At 39.5% G+C, this 24,915-nt stretch overlaps 1 protein-coding gene across 2 annotated transcripts in view; it reads right to left on the bottom strand.

Moving 5' to 3' along the window:
• Positions 1–4,208: 4,208 nt before the first annotated feature.
• LOC124147210 (cilia- and flagella-associated protein 43-like) overlaps positions 4,209–24,915 on the bottom strand; it is a 51,590-nt gene continuing 30,883 nt past the window's right edge. The window contains exons 22-40 of one of the 2 annotated variants that reach the window (XM_048381465.1): positions 24,482–24,598; positions 23,696–23,740; positions 23,000–23,041; positions 19,733–19,805; positions 18,674–18,765; positions 18,002–18,208; positions 17,120–17,290; positions 16,676–16,804; positions 15,500–15,619; positions 13,830–13,937; positions 12,197–12,372; positions 11,527–11,752; positions 11,097–11,209; positions 9,972–10,131; positions 9,499–9,572; positions 9,030–9,120; positions 6,326–6,406; positions 5,882–6,035; positions 4,209–5,210 (exon numbers count right to left, since the gene is read on the bottom strand). In XM_048381465.1, the coding sequence (XP_048237422.1) occupies positions 5,041–5,210; positions 5,882–6,035; positions 6,326–6,406; positions 9,030–9,120; positions 9,499–9,572; positions 9,972–10,131; positions 11,097–11,209; positions 11,527–11,752; positions 12,197–12,372; positions 13,830–13,937; positions 15,500–15,619; positions 16,676–16,804; positions 17,120–17,290; positions 18,002–18,208; positions 18,674–18,765; positions 19,733–19,805; positions 23,000–23,041; positions 23,696–23,740; positions 24,482–24,598 (2,349 nt within the window). In that variant the 3' untranslated portion in view covers positions 4,209–5,040. The remainder of the gene's footprint in view (positions 5,211–5,881; positions 6,036–6,325; positions 6,407–9,029; positions 9,121–9,498; positions 9,573–9,971; positions 10,132–11,096; positions 11,210–11,526; positions 11,753–12,196; positions 12,373–13,829; positions 13,938–15,499; positions 15,620–16,675; positions 16,805–17,119; positions 17,291–18,001; positions 18,209–18,673; positions 18,766–19,732; positions 19,806–22,999; positions 23,042–23,695; positions 23,741–24,481; positions 24,599–24,915) is intronic. The other variant, XM_048381466.1, reaches the window with a different exon arrangement.

Here is a 24,915-nt window from a genome sequence, read left to right as displayed (position 1 = left end):
GAGTTGCAATTTGATCCGAAGCTTTAGTCCCTGTTTGCGTCAGCGCGCCCTTCACCTTCGACGTCTGTTCTCTATTTACATTCCGACCTTGACCTGTCACGAATGGCACTAAGTTAGGGTCCTATAGTTTGGTGCATCGACCTTCAAAGGCGCAAAGGAAATCTACATCAAAATGTTTCGATCTAAGCAAAAGAAAGTATACACCTATGTTTGATGCAACAAACAAGAAATAGTTATTCGACGGTGATGTAAGTAGATAACTTTTAATAACTATCCAGCCATCGAGCCATCCATGACGTCACAATGACGTCACAAAGGAACCTCCTACCCTCCCATTGTCTTTGATTCCTTTGATCTCTTTGATCGCTTTGTCAGTCAAACAATCACATATGCATGCATATCTTTCAATCAAATAAATATGAATAGAATCAAATTTAATTATCAACACACAACGAGGAATAATTATGATGTTATAGATAAGAAAGGTTATAACACCTAAAGTAATATATTTAGTAGATGTTATAGATGAGAAAGGTTATAAAGCCTATAGTAATGTCTTTCTGTATAAGGAAGTACCACTATGTCTTCGTTCTATTGTCTCAACATCACGTTTCGGCCACCTGTCTTTGGTCACTGTACGCGACGAGACTCAAATTGTTTTCACAACTGTCACGTTCTGACCTCGGTCCGTACTTGTAAATGGAAGGTGGGACTTGAAAAGGAAATCATAAATAAGATTTCATTGAAAAATAAGTTGAGGTTCATATTGTTTTCGTTGAAAAAAATGATTGTGTCAAACATTTTGATTCACAGAACTATGTGGCGGATCTCTATAGTGATCATTTCAAGAGAAAGAATAATGATAAATAACGTTCTTTCAATACTTTTTTACTAAAGTATTGTACATTGAAATAGTTTCGTTGAAAATTTGATATCTTATATTATTTTCAACGCAACTAGTTATGATCATTACTTTATACATAAAATAATGTCTCTGTTAGACATTTGTACCTCCGTCTATAAAAAATGTTTGAAGTCTATCAAATATTATATTTGAACCACGTAGTCACTCAATTAAAACAAACCAAAAAGATTAATTGTAGTCATTGTAAAATGAAAAACAAAGAAATCAAAGCAGTGAGACAATAGTCTGAGCTTGGCGTGGGCTTGAGGGTGCTTGGGTGGGTGTTAAGTATGTTAACTACATACTATCATTCTAAGTACATACTAAATAAAGCAGATATAAGCTCAATACATGAGTATTCTAAACTAAGTTTAAATGTGCTAGTATAATAAATAATTTACAGTGATTAGAATATATTTTTTAAAAAAGGAATTGTACATAACCCTAACACATTTATAAAATGTCCATGTCGGGCTTTGCCTGCAGTACTTAACATTCCATGTTTGACATTCCTAGGCTCGGTGACACCAGCATCGGGTCAGCTAACTAGTGTGATGTACTCTATCTAAAAAACACCAACTGACAGATTTTTCGTCAAGGTATGATTTTCCATACATATGTATTGACTAGACCTTTTACAGTACAGCGTCTCAACTGTTTATCTTGTAAAGACAACGAAAGGTGTAATCTGGTCGGGGATGAAGAAACGTGCTGATTCTGAAGTCACTTCCAGGTGTGATAAAGGTCGTACGTGAGAGTCGCGACAGGCGGTGTCAGAAGTTTGTATGTATATATATATATAAAAAATAATTTTGATACATGCATGCTTACACATGTCTCATAACTAAAAGTAATCTACAGATATCGTTATGATATAATACATATGTGATTAATGAAATTAAACTGTTCTGCAACACAGAAATATTGTTTTGTTATGGATTACATACCTAACAAAAGATAATCTAAACTGACATTAAATGATAACATTGTTGATAAGTTCACAATCTCTCTAGAGTGATTAATGACTGCGGTGTGGAATGTTACGGAGTACACGAATGCGATCATGTATTGTATCAATGAGCGTTAAAGGAGCCATTGTTCCAAACCACAACGCGACGGCTGGCATAACAATGCATGGTAAAGGAGCCATTTGTTCCGAACCACAATACGACAGAGCAAGAAGCACGTCATGAAATAATCTTCATTTTGTTTTATTTTCCCACCTTCCATTCATAAGTACGGACCGAGGTCGGAACTAGACAGTTGTGAAAATCATTTGAGTCTCGCCGCGTACAGTGACCACCGACAGGTGGCCGAAACGTGATGTTGAGACAATAGAACGAAGACATAGTGGTACTTCCTTATACAGAAAGACATTACTATAGGCTTTATAACCTTTCTCATCTATAACATCTTATAACTCCAATTGAAAGGTAACTAATAGTTTATTTGATTCTATTTAATATGATTAAATGGTTGATGTGCATTATATGCATGATTAAATGATTTCATATGCATTATCTATGCACTTTATGCATGTTTGAATGATTGATTGCTACACTTCCTTATTCAGAAGTCATTGGATCAATAGACCGTATTGACAGCATTGTTTATGGATACAATAGAACTATAGACAGCATTGTTCATAGATAATAGTCAGCATTGTTCATGGACAATAGACAGCATTGTTAAACAATAGAGATCAGTGGCCAGTGAGAAAATCGCTTGCGATCAACCTAGGCTAAGATCGCTTTGTGGAACGGGTCCCATAGAACTGACTTGTAGGTCAGGCGCGAGATTCAAACCGAGGTCACGTGACGCCCTTGAGCGTTCATGGCAACGTCCGCCATCTTGTTTTTAGACACGTGTTGTTCTACGTTTAACCAATGGTCAAGTAATTAATTGTATGATTGCAACCGGTCAGCTGACCCTTTATTAACCTAACTGACCTGTGACGTCATGCATACATTTGCATATTAATGAGTTATTCTGCATATTAATGAGGCACTGGGATACTTCCATAATATATACTACTGATGTATTTGGTACGGCTATCCTAGGCGATATTAAATGCATTATATCAAAGAGTATCTCACAACAGGTGACGTGCACGTGACGTCTCAAGGAACATGGGGACGAAAATTCGGCGACTTTTTTCAAATGTATACTTTCTTTTGCCCGGCAGTATATTTGTAACGAGGTTCCAGTATCAAAAAGTTGTTGCAACTAACAGTGATGGCTATGGTTTTACGCCGCCTTTAGCAACATTCCATCAATATCACGGCGGGGGACACCAGAAAGGGGGGAATCGAACCCGGGACTTCGGCATGATGAGCGAACGCTTTAACCACAGGCTAACCCGCCGCCGTCTGTTGCAACTATGAGGATCAGTTGATTGCATGTCAAAATGCCCCCAAATGTGAATAGTGTCAACTCAGAGGTTACCTGCCCACGCACAATTATTAAAGGAGTCTGCCGATATATAGCTAAAATATTGCTGATTTCGGCGTAAAACAACTTTCATGCTGTTGTATTGAAGTATGTGAGAAATATTCAGGCGATATCAGGGCGACCTGTGAATAATTGAGTCTAGACAAGTGATTGATACTGTGTCACTGTCTCTGCGTAATTTGCATAATCATTGACGGTTAAATTGATGACAAACATTTTAGTGATTAAATTAAATTATTTGCCCATTGGTTGGGGTCTGGCTGTGCTGTTTAGAACAGTCAGAACCCATTTTGTAGACTGAAAAGATTGTAAGAAATGTTCTATGTAGGGTCACACATGCACACTACACACACAACACACACAACACACACTACACACACCACGAACAACAAAGTGTTATTAGTGGTGTGTGTAAGTGCTTTATATGGCTTTGAGCAGTATTTCAGTTTATCACCCAGTGTCAGCTTGATGTAGGAGAAGTGTGTGAGTGAGTATGGTTTCATGCCGACTTTGGCAATATTCCGGCAATATGGTACGGGACACAGAAATGGGATTCACACATTGTACCCATGTGGGGATTCGAACCAGGGTCTTCGGTTTGATGAGCGAACGCTTTAACCACTAAGCTACCCCACTACCCTGATGTAGGAGGAAGCCCAGAGTGATGCAGGTCTGAGACAAAACCTAGGAGCATGGGTATATGGTGCTGACAAACCAAGAAATATACTCAGGGGAAATCTGGGATTTGAACCCATGATCACAGGTGTGTAACAGGCCAAAGGGACACAGCTGTGCCACCCTAGACGTCTACACCACCCACACATTGTAGATGAATGAGAAAATCAAAAATATATCTGATACATGTATAAAACAGTTTATTGATCTTCATTGTAATTTCAGTTTAAATATGAACAAACCAAGCAGTATAATAACAGCATTAAATAACATTGGTATGGAATGGCAATAGACATCACAGTTTTGGTCATAGAACATTGCATATGTAAACATCACAACCTGGTGCAAAAGCACAGTAATGCTATATCCAATGTGGACGGACGGAAGGTCAGTGTGACACACCAGACATCTATCTATGTGTCCTGCATCTCAGGTAGAACAAACAGACACACATGCAAACAAGGGCATGCAGTACTAACATAGCAAGACGTAATACTGTAAGTGAACAGTCATATATAACAATCATGGGTACAAATAAGACTTTTTTTCTAGTTTGTGTGGATATGTTCAATTTGCTTCAATGTTAACTTTAGAACTGATTGGTAATAGGAATGATCCATAGATTCAACTTGCTTCAATGTTAACTTTAGAACTGATTGATGATATGTAGTTCACTTTTCCTCGTTTTAAAGAATGCATTTGAATCATTAGATTGAATTATGATAATAAACTCAATTTCTTGACTTTCAGGTCTTATTACAATTGGTAATAAAAATGGCCTATCAAAGGAGGGGCCTCCCAACTGGAGAAATGCTAGACTGAATGACAAGTTGTAGCATCAGTCTGTTGCTAAACACCTGTAACCTTTCAAGAACCTGTCCAAATATTTCACCACCTGAGCACTTGTCAACCCAGAAACAATTCTTTTATCTGTTGTGTTCCAAGCAGTCACTTTAGTTTGGTCATCAAAATGTCTGTCTGTCTGTCTGTCCTGTACATTTGTTCATGAATCAGTGTTCCACTTGCACAAGAGCAGGGAACGTCCTCATCCTCAGCCTCTCCACCTCGGCCCGCAACACTGCGACCTCCTGGGCCTGTGCCTTGGCAAGGTCAACAAGCTTCCGCCTCTGTACGATCTCCTGGTATCGTCGTTCTGCCCCTGTGTCCATCCGCCGGTCAGCTGAAACATGCAAGTACCCGAGTTAGTGATGGTGTTTAGGCAGTTGGATTGTTTGTTTGTTGTCTTGACATGATATATATGTGTCATCCACACATTGACATCCACACATGTAACTCACCATTGACTTGATAATGTGAACTTTCTCATTGACACACAACTGACACACACACACACACACTCACCAATGACTTGATAATGTGAACTCTCATTGAAACACAACTGATACACACATCTCACCATTGACTTGATAATATAAAGTGTCTCATTGACACACAACTGACACACACACACAACTCACCATTGACTTGATAATATAAACTGTCTCATTGACACACAACTGTTACACACACACACAACTCACCATTGACTTGATAATATAAACTGTCTCATTGACACACAACTGTTACACACACACACAACTCACCATTGTCTTGATAATATAAACTGTCTCATTGACACACAACTGACACACACACAAAACACACCATTGACTTGATAATATGAACTGTCTCATTGACACACAACACACACACACACACACACACACACACACACACACACACACACACACACACACACACACACACACACACACACACACACACACACACATGCAAGTACTTGATAATATGAACTGTCTCATTGACACACAACTGATACACACAACTCACCATTGACTTGATCGATGTGATTCCTCTCATTGACGCACACGTTGATCTCGTTGAGGTCGAGGTCAAGTCCCGAGTTCTCCCTGTCCTTAGACTGTATTGTGTGCTGTAAATCGTTAAACGTTCGCTTCTTCTCTCTCATGTTCTTGTCATGGTGCTGAATAAGAAGAATATATTCCGATAACCATCACCTCCTGATCCTGATCACTGACATGTATCCAGGGAGCCTGACTCAGGGCACCATACACATCATCTTAAACTATGTCATTATTTAAAAAAAACCAGTATTCTTTGAAAAATTGCAACATTATAAATGGCCCTAACTTTTCATAAATCTACAGTTATATCATCCACATTTTCATTTCTCTGGAAGACAGATTGAAGTTCATGTTTGTTTCTTCAGTTGTACACAGTGTGTAGTATTGAAATAGTGACAGGAAAACCTACTTTCTTCTGTAACAATATGGTCTGCTCAAGTATGGCTATTTCTTGCTGCTTTTTGGCATCATAATCAGCTTCATTCAGGAACTGGAACACAAACAAGAGAGTGATGTCAAACATGGTACATGTACTGTCAGAACTATCCTAGCATTTGTAGCAAATCTTTTTGACATCAACCTGCATCTGAGTTGAATAGAGTGTGACCTGACTTGTATAAAGTGTGATCTGACTTGTATAGAGTGTGACCTGACTTGTATAGAGTGTGATCTGACTTGAATAGAGTGTGATCTGTCTTGTATAAAGTGTGATTCGACTTGTATAAAGTGTGATCTGACTTGTATAGAGTGTGACCCGACTTGTATAGAGTGTGACCTGACTTGTATAAAGTGTGATTCGACTTGTATAGAGTGTGACCTGACTTGTATAGAGTATGATCTGACTTGTATAGAGTGTGATCTGACTTGTATAGAGTGTGATCTGACTTGAATAGAGTGTGACCTGTCTTGTATAAAGTGTGATTCGACTTGTATAGAGTGTGATCTGACTTGTATAGAGTGTGATCCGACTTGTATAAAGTGTGATTCGACTTGTATAGAGTGTGATCTGACTTGTATAGAGTGTGATCTGACTTGTATAGAGTGTGATCTGACTTGTATAGAGTGTGATCTGACTTGTATAGAGTGTGACCTGACTTGTATAGAGTGTGATCTGACTTGAATAGAGTGTGATCTGTCTTGTATAAAGTGTGATTCGACTTGTATAAAGTGTGATCTGACTTGTATAGAGTTTGACCCGACTTGTATAGTGTGTGACCTGACTTGTATAAAGTGTGATTCGACTTGTATAGAGTGTGACCTGACTTGTATAGAGTGTGATCTGACTTGTATAGAGTGTGACCTGACTTGTATAAAGTGTGATCTGACTTGTATAGAGCGTGACCTGACTTGTATAGAGTGTGATCTGACTTGAATAGAGCGTGACCTGTCTTGTATAAAGTGTGATTCGACTTGTATAAAGTGTGATCTGACTTGTATAGAGTGTGACCCGACTTGTATAGAGCGTGACCTGACTTGTATAAATTGTGATTCGACTTGTATAGAGTGTGACCTGACTTGTATAGAGTATGATCTGACTTGTATAGAGTGTGATCTGACTTGTATAGAGTGTGATCTGACTTGTATAGAGTGTGACCCGACTTGTATAGAGTGTTACCTGACTTGTATAAAGTGTGATTCGACTTGTATAGAGTGTGACCTGACTTGTATAGAGTGTGATCTGACTTGTATAGAGTGTGACCTGACTTGTATAAAGTGTGATCTGACTTGTATAGAGCGTGACCTGACTTGTATAGAGTGTGATCTGACTTGAATAGAGCGTGACCTGTCTTGTATAAAGTGTGATTCGACTTGTATAAAGTGTGATCTGACTTGTATAGAGTGTGACCCGACTTGTATAGAGCGTGACCTGACTTGTATAAATTGTGATTCGTCTTGTATAGAGTGTGACCTGACTTGTATAGAGTATGATCTGACTTGTATAGAGTGTGATCTGACTTGTATAGAGTGTGATCTGACTTGAATAGAGTGTGACATGTCTTGTATAAAGTGTGATTCGACTTGTATAGAGTGTGATCTGACTTGTATAGAGTGTGATCCGACTTGTATAAAGTGTGATTCGACTTGTATAGAGTGTGATCTGACTTGTATAGAGTGTGATCTGACTTGTATAGAGTGTGATCTGACTTGTATAGAGTGTGATCTGACTTGTATAAAGTGTGATTCGACTTGTATAGAGTTTGATCTGACTTGTATAGAGTGTGATCCGACTTGTATAGAGTGTGATCTGACTTGTATATAGTGTGATTCGACTTGTATAGAGTGTGATTCGACTTGTATAGAGTGTGATCTGACTTGTATAGAGTGTGATCTGACTTGTATAGAGCGTGATTCAACTTGTATAGAGTGTGATTTGACTTGTATAGAGTGTGACCTGACTTGTATAAAGTGTGATTCAACTTGTATAGAGTGTGATCTGACTTGTATACAGTATGATCTGACTTGTATGGAGTGTGATCTGACTTGTATAGAATGCGACTTGACTTGTATAGAGTGTGATTTGACTTGTATAGAGTGTGATTTGACTTGTATAGAGTGTGATCTGACTTGTATAGAGTGTGATCTGACTTGTATAGAGTGTGATCTGACTTGTATAGAGTGTGATTTGACTTGTATAGAATGTGATTTGACTTGTATCTAACATAGTGTGATTTGTATATTGTATAGAGTGTGATCTGACGTGTATAGAGTCTGATTTAACTCGTATCTCATATAGTGTGATTTGTATAATGTATAGAGTGTGATCTAACTTCTGTCTAATATAGTTTGATTTGTATGTTGTATAGACTGTGATTTGTTTAGAGTGTAATCTGTATGTTGTATAGCCTGAGATCTGTAGAGAGTGTAATCTGTATGTTGTATAGCCTGAGATCTGTAGAGAGTGTAATCTGTATGTTGTATAGCCTGAGATCTGTAGAGAGTGTAATCTGTATGTTGTATAGCCTGAAATCTGTATGTTGTATAGCCTGAGATCTGTAGAGAGTGTAACCTGTATGTTGTATAGCCTGAAATCTGTATGTTGTATAGACTGTGGTCTATAGAGGGAGCGATCTGGAACACTGGAGACAGATGCCACCTCTATCTATGATACTCACAGCCTGTATTTCCCTGGTGACCTTGATGAACTGAATGTCCTTCATCTTGTTTTGAAGGTCAGTCATCTGCATCAGCATCCTCTTGTGTTCCCTGTACATGACAACATTCTTGATGAGGCGAGATATTATCTAACATGTCCAAGACTTCACTCACAACCTGCCGTCACCTCCTCCACAGGACTAGACAACAATGAACTAGGACCATTAGAAAAGTCCTAACCTTCTAATCAAGTGGAAAGATTTTTTAAAAAACCACAAAACATTTAGTTCTGAGGAAACGGCTTTTGAATATTTTGTGCAGCTGAGTTGCATGTTTTTCAAGTGTTAAAAAGTGTTACTCTTTTCTCCCAATTTTGAAATGAATCCTGAATATGGAAACAAACTACGTCATATTGAAGAGTGGATACAGTGTTTCTGAAAATGTGCCGAGTTCTGAAAGGCAAGTAGGGTGCACTTAGAACCCACTCACCACTCCAGCTGGATGATGCCCTTCCGGAAGTCCTTACTCTCCACCATGCTGGTGATCTTGCTCTCACCCAGTTGCTGGAACAGTGAGAGAGTGACTGTGAGTGGACAGTATTTCATTTACATCGTTTGTTGTTTAACACTGCACTCAGCGATATTCCAGCTGTATGATGGCGGCCTGTACATAGTCTGGACCAGACAATCTTCAGTTATATCAAGTATGGCTGCTTGTGCTAGTCCGGACTGATGCCGATTTTAGTGCTAGCACACTGAGATACCATGGTGTAGTTCAACATGAATACCCCACACAGAAACAGTATACTGACTCCCTGCCGACCAGTCCTTGTTTTAATCACTTAATGCTGACACCCAACAGGGTAACAACAAGTACCATCTCATTGAACCCCGGACCTGCCGCTCTCTGGGCGGATGCTCTACCACTAGACCATGGAGGCTGTCCAGAGCTGTTGAGTTTACCTTGATGGTGCTGTTGAGCTCCTCTACCACAGTTCTGTGAGTCAGGACGCTGTTGGTGTAGTTGTGGACGAAGGACCCAGCATCCACCTCTACCTGTCCCTGCTTCAGCAACAGCTGTACCTCCAGGTTGAGAGTGAAGCGCTGACGGTCCTCCTTCAAACTGAACACAACAGAGATGGTGGTGATAACTTCAAACAGGAACATGTTCACCTGGATTTAAATGTTGGTTCCTACTGTCTAGGTGAATGAAGACAGAAAACAAAGAGTTCTATTTTTGTCAGGAAGGAGTGAGTAGGGGATTAATGTTGCATTGCACAGTATATCGGTAATGTCATGGTGTGCCAGCTAAACTCAAACTTAACTTAATTGGATAGATGGATATCTCTTTGGAGAAACCAACACATACAATGACAGTCTACAACTTTAGCAACTAGTCCAAAGCCTGAGTCAAGTAAAATTCTGTTCAATCAAGTAAGCTCACCTCATATTAGTCAATATGATAACAGTAAATTCTACCGAAAATGGCGCTGGGACAATGTTCGAGCTACAAGTCTAAAAAGTGCAGTGCAGTGATGCTAATAAACCAAGGTTCATAATTGTATTTAATCAAGGATTTGCATCAACAATCAGCAGAAGCTGGCATGGATGAAGGGACACAACTCTGCACAGCAAGTTGTGATGCCATAGAGGGTGAGGGCATATTGCTTGAGTGAGTGAGTGAGTTGTGTTTAACACCGCTTTTAACAGTATTCCAGTTATATCACGGAGTGTCAGCTTAACGTGTGAGGAAAGTCTGAAGTGATGCAGGTCTTAGAGGTTTACCACTTCGGTGAAACCGACGAGCACGGGTATGGTGCTGACAAACCTAGAAACATAATCGGGGCGAACCGGGATTCGAACCGGGATTCGAACCCACAATCATAGGTTTCTGGCATGCCAAAGGGACGCAACTCTGCAAGCATATTGCTTGAAGCCACAACAGCATTAATATTTGTTTTTATCAAAGCAAGTTCTATGCAATTTGATTTGAAATGGGATGAAACCATTCCAGAGAATAAAACATATAATAAGTGAGAAAGATCAAAAGCATGGCTGATATGCCCCTCAGAACTAAGAAACACCCACCTCTTTATCTGTTTCTCTATGTCACGAATCTCTTCCTCCAGTGCCACATCCTCATTCTTCCTCCTCTGCTCAAAATCTGTCATCTCGGCATACACCAGGGACTTCACTTTCACCTGAAACCAGGAACAACTGTCTTATAATCTGTGATAAACCATGGGACAGAAAATACAGCACGACCTCACCAGATAGTCAGGTATCAATCCAACATTCATAGAATCTGAAATTATAACTACCATACCAAAGAATCTTAGCATGATTCATGATGATAAACTTACAACAGTCTTAGATTTACATAACATCTCAGTCCTTAGTATCCGGAGCAATCAAATACATTTTCAACATAGCCGTAATTATGTATGTACAATAAGGAATGGAAGGGAGGTAACTCTACTGCTGTACCCCCAGGGCTGCGGTGGGTGCTATAACCTACCAACTGTTCACTGTCCATCTTGTCCTTCCTGTAGGTGCACATCCTCTTCCAAACATGAAGCTCCAGCCCCTCCGGCATGTTCCCCTCCCGGTCCATCTCCTCCACCGCCGCATCGATGGAGGCCTGGGCCGCTGCGTTCTGTCTTGCGGTCGACGGCCTCTCTGCGAATGGGTTGGAGGAGTTCACATCAAGTACAGGGGTGTCAGCTCCTTTGAACTTTTGTCCTCTGTAAAGAAGGAAAATTTTGGGCAATGGTTAACATCAAATCATCATCAGTAAATTCCTTAAGGCTTGACACAAGTTTGTCAAAACATGTTTAATTCATCTCCATATGTACACAGTTTAAGACAAAATACACAAGGAGAAGACAAAGTTGTAAACATGCTAATTTAACATTGGGGAGTCATTAAATGGATAGAATTGTATTTGTTTGTTTGTTGTTTAACTTCACACTCAGAAAACTCCAGCAATATGATGGTGACCTGTATATACATCGAGTCTGGAGCAGACAATCCGGTGATCAATATTGTGAGGTACGACGACACGCAATTAACCAAATCTGTGAGCCTGACCACCGGATCCATTTGGTCGTCTCTTATGACCAGCACAGGTTGCCGGGGACCTATTCTAACCCGGAATCCCCATGGGATGACAGAGTTGTGACCTTTACCTTGGTCTCTTCCTGAAGAGACGATACAGCTGATCCTGCATGATTGCCGACACGTCAGCAAACTCTCGCTTGAAGGATCGGTCCATGACCTTGTCCTCTGCTAGCAGTATGTCGTACTCATCCTTAAACCTGGCCAGGTTCTTTGATGATTCGGAGGCTGCCTCACTTGACAGTTGCTGCAAGCATTATATCAAGTATCGTATCAGTTCAAAGTTCAACTGAATTATTCATGTTAAAATATTAATCTGTCAACTTTGGAATTATTTTTCAGTACATTTCAATACTGTCTCATTGTCGTGGTAATCAAAAACAATTTCTTTCTGTCAACATTTTGTTACTGTTTTCAGTATTTATTAAAAAGAAGTATATCGGACAAATGTAAATTTAGGTCTGATGTACCTTAAAACAGCAATGCCCAAAGAATTCCACCAGAAACGGTCATGCAGAAATTCTGCTCAGCTAAATGTCCTATTCCAAACCACAAAGTTACCTACCTATCTCTACCACCTTGACAATAATGACAGACATTTGCAATCCACCTACTCATGCACGTTAGAGAGAGAGAGTTAAAAGATGGTCATCAGCTATGATGAAGCTTGAAAAGATTGGTTTCCAGAGCAGAGTTAAAAGGGTGTTTGATGGACGAAGGGAGCCAACTCTACAGTACATGTGCTGTAGGAGTGAATGATCTGAAACCAGAAGATGTGAGTTTCTGTTGTGGCTGGTAGTTGTTGATTCTCCAAGCTTCTTGCTGGAGTGTTCACTGATGATCTGTCAGACAGTCAGGTGCTGCTCCATGTTCGGACAGGTAGGTTAGTGTGATGATGCCTCATCCATTCTGATTAGCATCATACTCCAATACGATACCTCTCTGCGTGCAGATCTAATAAGATCTCCATAGAAGGTCGCTCATGTCAGGTGAACTCTTAGTGACCTTTGATCTAGTTTACATTAGGGTATCCTGGTTCTTGAGCCAATCAAATGTCAACTTTCTAAGAAAATTCTTCATTTCCTTACTGTTTCTATTTGGAAATTTCCATTTTAACAAAGAAATACAACACAGAACTCAAACATTCATTTGATGATACTCCCATGTGGGTGCAGAAACAACAAGGTATATATGATATCCACAAAGACATATAGGCCTATCATTGGATCATATGTTTCAGACATTATATGATTTCAGACGGCCATGTTTATCGCGATTACTCTCACATTAACGAGGGGTGTAGCGTCTCACTGACATCATAAATACACAGAGGATGGCTTGAGTTTCGGATGAATTGTCTTTTATAAGTGAGAGTTTTGTTTTTCAGTTGTTCATGTGACTAGAGAGAAAACTACAAATGTTTCTTAAGCATCCGAAAACCCATAACACTGGGATAATAGATTGGCCATAACTATTTACATTTGGAACTGACCGTTGAAGTTCAAATTTGAGAAATCAGATATTCGTACTGTAGCCTTGATACTGACTGACTGACTAGACAGTCTACCTGATGCCCCAACTATGGGGATGTGGCCAGATCATCATGCAGAGAGGTATCGTATGGGGATGTGGCCAGATCATCATGCAGAGAGGTATCGTATCGGAGTGAAAAGTCTGAGTGTAACGAGCTAGCTGCCTCCTCACCTTCAGCGTCTTCTTGTGCTGCTGCAGCCGGACCAGCTCCCTCTCCCTCACCTCCAGCTCCTCCTCCTTCAGCAGCACGAACCGCAGACGCTGGATCTTCAGCTCCTCCTGCACAACACAACATCACCGCAGGGCTTTGTTAGGAACTTAGCCAAACCTCAAAACAAACAACTTTTCAGGGTTAGGACTAAACTGAAAAGCTTTACTAGCCCGGTAAAAATAAAATACCCATGTAATGTTAAAACAATGGGGAAATTTGAAAATTTGTCCTAGCTCCAGGCTAGCGGGCTAGTGTTAATTTCGATCACTACCTTTTCAAGGCTCAGGGTCCTTATTGACCCACTGGAAATGTCACATTTTAAAGTTGCGACTTTTAAAGACTGGAATGACAATTATCAGTGTTCCAATGGCTGACAACTAGCTACTTGTTTTTCTTACATTTGCAAAGTTTTGGACTTCTGAGATGGTTTAGTACATAAATTGTTTATCAGATTGCCAATATGAGTTAAAGAAGGCAGATTTGGGGAACTTCAATGAAGATCTAAGTATGAGCAAGTCTGTGATCCAAAATGAATTTTTACCACGTTTATAATGTTTTTGTGAACATCTATAAAAATCACATCAGGTCAAAGACTTGCTCATGTTGAAATACTACAAAAGCACTTCATGGAATGTACTACATGAAAATCTAAAAAAACATCCTTTTTGACAAATTTTATCCTTACTTATGCATTGAATGTTTTCATATTTCACAAACATACAATTGTTGAAATGAAAAAAGTTAGCTCTCATTCATATGAACATATCTGTGTATTCTTTGTACACAACATTTCAACAAATGTCACTGTAAACATTGAGGTAACTTGGGTTGTATACTCCCCATGGAGCTGAGAATGAAATTTGAGTGCACACTGATCCATTGATAATAAATATCAATGTGGTACCATGAGTATTTCATTTGGAGGAATGGAATGGCACTTTAAGAATAGACATAGTTTTGTAGGTGAAAAAAATTGTACGTCTTAAAGCCTTGACTGAAAATATATTCTGTTCCAAACAAGAAAAACAGCCCTCCCCAACATATATTTAGTTGTTGGTCCCTTATAAGTGTGAACATGTAACCCCAAGCAACTCCCCTGTCTCCACATGTATTGTCAATGTACTTCCTTCAGGGCTGGGATGGGTAAGTCGGGTAAGTCGGGTAAGTCAGGTACTCGGGTACTCGGGTCAGGGGGATACTGAGTACCCACAGGACTACCAGCACCCATGGCTAGTCATGTGACATATTGTTTAATTACAACAACAACAACAAAACTCTATGGTTTCACTTCAGGTCGCTAATGTTCGCACTTCTTTCGGACAATGCGCGCATTCCTTCAAATTTTTATGTTTGAGTTAAGATGAAGCTTCAATCGAATTCAGTGTATGCATGATCAGATCGTTTTTTACGTGTATCTAAATAGTTTTTGCCAGGTCTCCGGTATAAACATTTCCCAATTGGACATTTTGTTCCCAACTCCTGAGACAAACATCAGGTACATGGGTAGGGCTGGGAAATAGAGGGACAGGTACTAGAGTAGGAAATGTGGACTCATCCCAGACTCAACATCTTCGGGTGGTCAGTCCCTAAAGACATGTCCAGTATGTCGTCCAGTATGTCGTCCACTGACCTGATAGATGACCATCATGACCTTGATCTTCTTGAGGAACAGAGCGTTGAGTGTCTCGTCGAAGCCTGCCATCCCGTCCTGGATGATGCCCTGCAGCTTCCGCAGCTCCGTCTCTAGTTGCTGGAACACATGGAGATGTGCATGTACACCATCCAGCTGTCACTCACTCTCCTACCCAGAGTTCCATGCAACCAGCATAGTACCTCTGCCACAGGCCAGCGCCATGTGACGATTCGTCACATCATACACAGTCCATTCAAGATATTGCATATGTTTTTCATCCGTTTCATTTTTGACAAGTCTACAGATCTATATATACGTATCACAGAATGGTTAACTTTCATTGAGAAAATATTCTAAATCGTGAAAAACTATTTCTATTTGCGTAGTTATCCTATGTTTACATTGTTTGTACGGCTCCACGTGCTGTCATTGAAGCCCTACGGTCACTTTGATGTGTAAATATGTATTGTCATGCAACCCACTGTCGCAGTTGTAGTAGCATATTTATATAATTATGCAAAACAATATGTAATATGCCCCCAAATACTTGCATTAGTCCATTCTATATTTCTGAAAAAGCGTGTTTGTTTACAAACAAGAGAAAAGTCTGGTCACGTGATATGCAAATTAGCCTGTGGCAGTAGTGTTATGCTGAGTCACCACTGCGCGGGAGTGTGGCTGTAACTCTATCACTAGCAGCACTACATGGGGTTAACATGGGCGATAGGGGGATCTCATCGGAGTTGATACCACGAACAACCAATCAACAACAACTGTCACCTGTCCAGTTTCAGCAAGAAAGGGTTATAATATGATGTTTCCTTGCTATTTATTAAACAATAAAACATAGAACTTATATAACCAATTCTATGTTTTGTTGTAAAACTAAAAGATAAAGTACTGTTTAATAAAAGAGTATAACAATTTATGGAATTTGGTTGGTCAGTGATAACAATGATGATGGCGATGATGATGATGATGATGATGATGATGATGATATGGAAGACATTTATTAATTAATGCTATCAGAGGTTTGAAAAATCACCGTTAGTTAACTCTGTCAGTTACAAAAGATATATGTGTATGTTTGTTGTTTAACGCTGAACTCAGCAATATTCCAGCTACATGATGGCGGGCTGTAAATAATTAAGTCTGTACTAGCTGTTTGCCCACCTTCCTGTACTTTTCCCTCTCCTCGGTGAGATCCTTGACTTTCTTCTCATAATCACCAACCAATTTCTTCTCATCCTCGGACCACTCTTCCTCTGCCTTGCTAATCATGAAGTGTGGCTTGGGAACATCCTGTATGGAAGCAACACAGACCAAGTTAGAAACTATCACTATAGTTCGTTTGTTCGTTTGTTCGTTCGTTCGTTCGTTCGTTCGTTCGTTCGTTTATTTAATGCTACACTACGCAATATTTAAGATGCAGGGATCAAATAGACCCGATATTGATGTAGTGATCCCAAAGCTTAGCTATTGATGAAGTGACTGGTAGAGTATCTTACATCAAGAGGACAACACATCAACAGCTAGCTGTGAACAGCAATGTGACTGACAAAGAAAGATCCACCAACAAGATGATTAGTCATTATTTTGTCATCGGTCTGGACCAACCTTCTTGAGTTCATCTTCTTTCTTGATCTCGAGGACACCTCCCATCATCATGTCCAGGGCTCGGTCCCGAGCATTGTCCCCCTTCTCAAGGAGCCTCTGCGCTTCCTCAGCCTTCTCCTGCTGTTCCAGCTTCTTGCGCTGTGCGGCTGTCAGGAACTTCTCCACCTTCACCTGCAGGCAGAGTAAGTGAGTGAGTGAGTGAGTGAGTGGGTGGGTCGGTGGGTGGGTGGGTGGGTGAGTGTGAGTGTGAGTGTGTGGGTGGGTGGGTGGGTGGGTGGGTGGGTGAGTGAGTGAGTGAGTGAGTGAGTGAGTGAGTGAGTGTGAGCATGGTTTTACGCAACTTTTAAGCAATATTCCAACAATATCACGGCGGGGAACACCAGAAATGGGCTTCACACATTGTACCCATGTCGGTTATCAAACCAGGGTCTGTGGCGTGACGACCGAAGGTTTTAACCACTTCCCTACAAAGCCGATAGAAACAGTATTTCATTTACATCAGTATGAATGGTTCAAGGCAAAATGTATGATCCCCAGGAAGTTGAGAATGACATTTATGTGCACACTGATCCATTGGATAACATTTGCATCCTTATTTATAAATATGTAGGCATTTCTCGTATCTAATCCATAGGTACTTTTATGTTTGTTTGTTTGTTGTTTAACGCCGCATATGATGACATGCATCAACCAAGTCAGCGAGCCTGACCACCGATCCCGTTGGTCGCCTCTTACGACAAGCATAGTTGCCTTTTACGACAAGCATGGGTTGCTGAAGATCTATTCTACCCCGGATCTTCACGGTCGAGGTACTGTTATGCCTTCATTGTATTGTTTATAGGAAATGTGGCAAGTAGTAGCTACTTCAAGGTGATGCCTTACCTCACTGTCATCCACTGTTAGAAGCATTTCTGGCTTCTCGAGGGCACCGAGCTCATAGTCCACGACCTCTTCCTTTATGTCCAAGTCTTCCATGATCTTTACGATACGCTTGTTCTTTTCCTTGATCTTACTGATTTCTTGTTCTTTCTTGCCAAAAACTTCATCAAATTCCTTGTTGAACGTATTCTTGATACGGTGGATGGCATCCTGAAAGGAATAGAAAAATGGAATTATAGATTAACATTCACACTTTTACCAACTGCTATAAGAAATACACCTTTTGTTCTAGGACAATGACAGCATACAGAGATGGATCCAGGATTTTGAGGTGAGGTGAGGTGAAATTGGATTTAACGTCACGTCCAAGATTATTGCACTTATATAGCGACGTGCATGCATGTGTGTGTGTGTGTGTGTGGCTGCTTGTACTAGTCAGGACTGATGCCGATTTATAGTTCTAGCTCACTGAGATACCATGCCGCAGTTTAACATGAATACCCAACTCAGACACTGTATACTGACTCTGAGCCGACCAGTCCTTGTTTTAGCCCCTTAATGCCGAGCGCCAGACAGGGTAACAACAAGTACCATCTTTTAACGTCTTTTGGTATGACGCGGCCGTTCCCTTTACAACACCAGTGATACCCAGCTTCACACTGCCCAATTACTTGCCTCCAGTAGAATAATCTGAGTTGTCTTCTGTTCCCGAGTGTGGAGTTCAAACTGGCTGTAGAACAGATCACTTCCTCCACCGAACTGTGCACCTTCACAGAAAGAACACATTGTTGATTGTTTGTGTGATGTTTAAATCCACACTCAACAATATATCAGCTACTAGTATAAGACGTAAATAATTGAGTCTGGACAGACACTCCCGGCTTGATACTATAAGCAATGACTCACGCCAGCAGATAACAATAGGAAGCCCTCAACCAAGTCACTGAGCGTGACCACAGATCCTTTCAAAAGCCTCCTACAACCAGCATAAGTTGCTGGGGATTTGTTCTAACCTGGATTCCTCTTGGAGTACTCTTATCAAAGCAGGAACACAGTCACACACCTAAAGATAGGCATCTTCACAATTTTCACACAAAAGGGAAGGTTACATTTGATATCCCTGAAAAAGGACACACCAAAATTTCAACAGAAAATATAACTAATAAATATGGCTGTTGTCAGTGAAATATTGAACTGTTTGATTGGCATTCTAGAAGTTGGTGAGCACAATAAGAGAAACATACAACTTTGTGGATAACAACTTCTGGATTATTGTTACGATGTAGATTCTTACATCGTTATCAAACTGTAGAGTCTACATCAAAACATCGCCATATGCAATAATCAGAAGTTTTATCCATAAGTTTTATGTTTTTCCTTTTTTCTTAATTTTATAATTGACAAGCAGTTATCACCACACGGGTGGCCCAGTTGTCTAGGGCGCCGTGATTCGCTGTGCAGAGTTGCATCCCTTGGGCATGCCAGAAACCTATGATTGTCGGTAAAAATCCCGGTTCGCCCCGATTAGGTTTCTATGTTTGTCAGCACCATACCCGTGCTCGTGGGTTTTACCAAAGTGGTAAATGTCTGAGACCTGCATCACTTCGGGCTTTCCTCCCACATTAAGCTGACACGCCGTGATATAATTGGAGTACTGTTAAAAGTGGCGTTAAACCCAACTCACTCACTCACTCACTCACTCAGACAGTCTTAAACAGTGTCTGCAGTACTAACCTAGACTGCCCGTTGTGGAAGGAAGCTCCTTAGAGTCCTCTTCTCCTTCTTCTCCCTCTCCCAGATCGTCATCCTGTGATATACAATTCACAATCAGCTTCTCAACCTTTAACACCATGCACTTGATCGGATCTTAACAAGGCAGTGTTTCTAATGTTCCAACTACAGGATGATGAATAACTTCTTCATCATCAACTTCAGTGTGAATCACAGAAGATGTATTATATCAAAGGTCCATCATGTGTTCCAAAGTGGACCAATTTGTGATCGGAAAGGAAAATGTATACTCATAGCTTTGCCACACTGAAAATCCACAAAATAAGTGTTCGTGAAAATCTGGACAAGTACCATTAACCCTCAACAAGAAGGATCTGACAGTTTACTATCTGGAGGACAATATGTTTCACATTTCCACTTTAAACTGAACAATGCTTCTTGAAAACTAGGTTCCCGTTCACCGTACCAATTAGCGATGCTAAACACAACTTCCTTAACCGACGTTATGTTGGGAATTTCATGTTAAAGGTGTAACTACTCAGGTTGAAGATCTGTTTGAACATTGCAAGGTAATCAGAGGATGACATTATCATAATAACAATAAAGTGATTATTTGTTTGTCAGACTCTTAGGTCAAAAGTGTGGAACTGAGAACAACATAAAGTGACAAATTCCTCGCAAACATAGAAGCAAGTCAATTCTGTCTACCTTGTATCTCATACTTATTGCTCCTTGAACAGATATTCAAAAAGTAGGGTTCAAAGAGTCTGCACTTTTTTCGCTTTCACCACATTGTAGGAAATTTCTTTCCCATGCAGGATAATCGTGTTTATATCTGTATTACCGTATTCGATGTAATAAGCGCCCAGGGCGCTCTCAAATTAGAAATAGGGGGCTCTAATTAGAATATTATTTTGGTGGAAAAAACAGAGATGAAAGATAAATTTCGTGGTTTATGCTGACAGCCTGAAATGTTTATGTAGAACAGATATATTTTCCAGAATTTCATTGCCCATAATTAAGGGTGCATATAACACAGGAGTGCGTATTATACGCGAATAAATAAGTCTTGTGTACATTGATCAATCGGAAGGGGTGCTAATTGGGATTGTTCACTAGTCAATATGTAAACAATTAGCGCCGTGGGCGCTTATTAGAGAGGGGCGCTTATTGCGTCGAATACGGTATATTCATTATCATTGTTATACATTATCATGGTCAGTATAGTCACAGAACCTCTCCATTAAAGCATCACATGAAAAAACAGGCAGCCATTTTGACAAACAAATAATCGCATTGTTCTGGCTGTGACAATATAGTGAATGCTAAAATATAATCATTTTCAATATCTGGATTATTACAAACATTTTGAAATAGTAAACTACTGATCAAAAGATAACATAACTATGAAATAAAACATGCAAACACAATGTAAACATAACAACAGAGCCATGCTGATCTCCTAGGTGTTGAGTTATACATGGTTCAGGCATTTATCTAGGGTTCCAAACTAAGCCCCCCCCCACCCCTTCCTTGGCAGACAAAAGGCCAAACATAACTTATTTTGTTCAAAATCGGGAAAAAGTTCTTATTTTCTTAAATCCAGAGGTATTCAAAAATTTTGTTCAAGCAATAATGTAAAGCATCAATACAATTTCTCTGCATGAAGATCAGAGGACACCCATAGAAGGTCTAGTCAGGTGTACCCAGATGAACACCCTTAATAGTACACTCTAGATAGTATACCCTCAATAGTACATCCTCAATAATACACCCTTGATAGTACATCCTCAATAGTACATCTTCGATAGTATACCCTCAATAGTTCCCCCTGGATAGTACATTCTCAATAGTACAACCTCAATAGTACACCCTTGATAGTACATCCTCAATAGTACATCCTCAATAGTACACCTTCGATAGTATACCCTCAATAGTTCCCCCTCGATAGTACATTCTCAATAGTACACCCTTGATAGTACATTCTCAATAGTACAACCTTAATAGCACACCCTTGATAGTACATCCTCAATAGCACACCCTTGATAGTACATCCTCAATAGTACAACCTCAATAGTACATCCTCAATAATACACCCTTGATAGTACAACCTTAATAGCACACCCTTGATAGTACATCCTCAATAGTACAACCTCAATAGCACACCCTTGATAGTACATTCTCAATAGTACATCCTCAATAGTACATCCTCAATAATACACCCTTGATAGTAAATCCTCAATAGTACAACCTCAATAGTACACCCTTGATAGTAAATCCTCAATAGTACAACCTCAATAGCACACCCTTGATAGTACATTCTCAATAGTACATCCTCAATAGTACAACCTCAATAATACACCCTTGATAGTAAATCCTCAATAGTACAACCTCAATAGTACACCCTTGATAGTAAATCCTCAATAGTACAACCTCAATAGCACACCATTGATAGTACATCCTCAATAGTACAACCTCAATAGTACACCCTTGATAGTACATCCTCAATAGTACACTCTTGATAGTACATCCTCAATAGTACACCCTTGATAGTACATCCTCAATAGTACACCCTAAAAGGTACACCCTTGATAGTACATCCTCAATAGTACACCCTTGATAGTACATCCTCAATAGTACACCCTAAAAGGTACACCCTTGATAGTACATCCTCAATAGTACACCCTTGATAGTACATCCTCAATAGTACACCCTAAAAGGTACACCCTTGATAGTACATCCTCAATAGTACACCCTCGAGAGTACACCCTTGATAGTACACCCTTTTGGGTGTAGATGCCAGGGTCCTTAGAATCGACAGGATGTATAAAATATCCACAACAACAAAATAATTCAGCTTTATATTTTTGCATCCGGAACTCCCCAATTATATTCGTTTTCAAGACACAGAATTCAGACATGATTGTCTGACTGCTTTGCTCACTCCTACCAAAATGTTGGAAGCTTCAAGGCTGATTAGCTGATTAGACAGTTCATGTAACATTACCTCCTGTGCTCATATATTTCATTTTCCCAAATCTTACAATAACAAAATATAATATGCAATATGAAGAAAGAAATAATTGTTTAATAAACCTGTAAAAACCACCATTGCTATACAGAAAAATAAAGATCTGGAAAATACTGTGTAGAATTAGTAGGAATGAAATTGAAGTCAGTGAAATGATACATGCTTGTGAAAAAAATCTAAAAAGATGTAAATAAAATAACATAAATCTCACAACCAAAGTTGTCTGAACATTGACTCACAAACTCTGATGCTCCGGAATAAGGCCTTTGACTGTATTTCGGCTTCATGATAAAAATTGACAGATGATTGACAAGTGATGAGAGATGAAAAAAACGTAATACGTTTCTAGTATCTTCAACTGATTCTGGTTCTAGCTTAATCAAAAATTAGATTATAAAATCATTTTGTTTCATTTATAAAGAAATATTAATGATTATGGATTAGTCATGTTCATATTGAAGATGTGAACATGACGAATTAAAAATATAAATAATCTGTCAACTGCATATTGATGTCATCAAACATCTGAAAAAGTATTTTTCACCAGATTGAAAAGTCAGTTGGGTTAGAAAAGTGCATTTAATTGGTGACAGCTTGAAATAGGTTGTAATACACAAGAAAGGACAAGAGTGGTACTTGTGCTTTCCTCATTCAACACATAGTTCTTCATCCGCTATGTGACAGATTCCACATAATCTCATGGGTGAGTGAGTATGGTTTTACGCCATATTTTTAGCAATATTCCAGCATTCTAATGGCAGGGGACACCAGAAATGTGCTCCGCACTTTGTAGCCATGTGGGTGTCTAACCCGGGTCTCAGGTGTGATGAACAAACGCTTCACCCACTAGGCTACCCAACCACACCTCATGGAATTGCTCAATTAATGATACACTGGGAAATATAAATGAATTCAGCACATAAAACTCTACTTACGTGAGATGAAGGTTTTTGGCCTTGTTCTATTTCTTGTTTCCGTGCCTGAAATTTTGAAACAAAAATAAAGTTGGTTATAAAAGTCAAGAGTAACAGTAATTTATATTGTACGATATCTCAATGACACACAGTATGAGAGTTAAGTGAATAATATTGTATACATATATTGCGGAAACAGGAATCTGTATTGTGATATATTAGTGGCTTCACTTTTTCATCCCACTGATAAGAGAGCTTATTGCACACAAAAAGACAAGGACCCACTATAAACAATTTTGCATCAATGGTTACAAAACAAACATAAACAAGCTCTAAGTGTTTGCAAGAATTATTAACTAGCAATCTGATAGAAACATTACTCCGATTCTCCGCTCCCTGACATCTACTGTTAAAATGAAGAAGTATCGTAAACATTATTATATGGGAAGGGAGGCTACTATAATTCCCTTTGCCAATCCGCAGTGGTTACCACTCATCAGACATGTTTTTCCATGTCGAAGTAATATGTTTTGCGAAAAGAATGTTTATTTTAAACAATAAGAAGTGCTTGTTTTTTGCCTACCATCAGGTATTTTCCTTAAAAAAATCCATAAAGCAAGCTAAATAAAAAAGAATTTAATTTTACACAATAAGAATTGCTTGTTTTTCACCTACCATCAGGTATTTTCCTTAAAAAAATCCATAAAGCAAGCTAAATAAAAATATTTCCTGAGCTAAAACAACAAACTGATAAAGTGCCTGACACCTCTGAGCATCTCTCCAACATCTCATCTGTATTATACTTACAGCTAGCTCAGCAATCTCAATCTGCCTTCTCTTAGTAACAGTCTCTAGAGCTTGGACTACAGGCTCTGACCTTTCCTTCATGGGGAAGTTGGACACCTCGAGGTTTGAGTTGAAAGCCTGCAATAGATTCCATGTGTACAGTTTCACTTCGAAAACATTCAACAAATTCATTTTACAGATTATCATGTTTGCCATTGTCAAAAACATTGCTATCATCTTCCCGAGGCAAGGGAGTTAACTGACTATAAAAGTCCTGTTTCCACCCTTGTCGAACTAGGCTGGAATTTCCAGACTCGAGCCACCAACGGCTATTACAAGTTTTGTCCCTTTAAAGTCCCATCTATTGACCAATCAGATTCCACTTCTCTTATCACTTGCAATTGCTTCAAATAAAATGATGGCGCCAGTCTAGACAATCTGATCGACAAACAAAA

Source organism: Haliotis rufescens, unplaced genomic scaffold (assembly GCF_023055435.1).
Source record: "Haliotis rufescens isolate VD_foot unplaced genomic scaffold, xgHalRufe1.0.p SCAF_39, whole genome shotgun sequence".
Classification (NCBI taxonomy): domain Eukaryota; kingdom Metazoa; phylum Mollusca; class Gastropoda; order Lepetellida; family Haliotidae; genus Haliotis; species Haliotis rufescens.
Note: the sequence above shows the minus strand (reverse complement) of the source record. Positions and strands in the feature narration are given on the sequence as shown.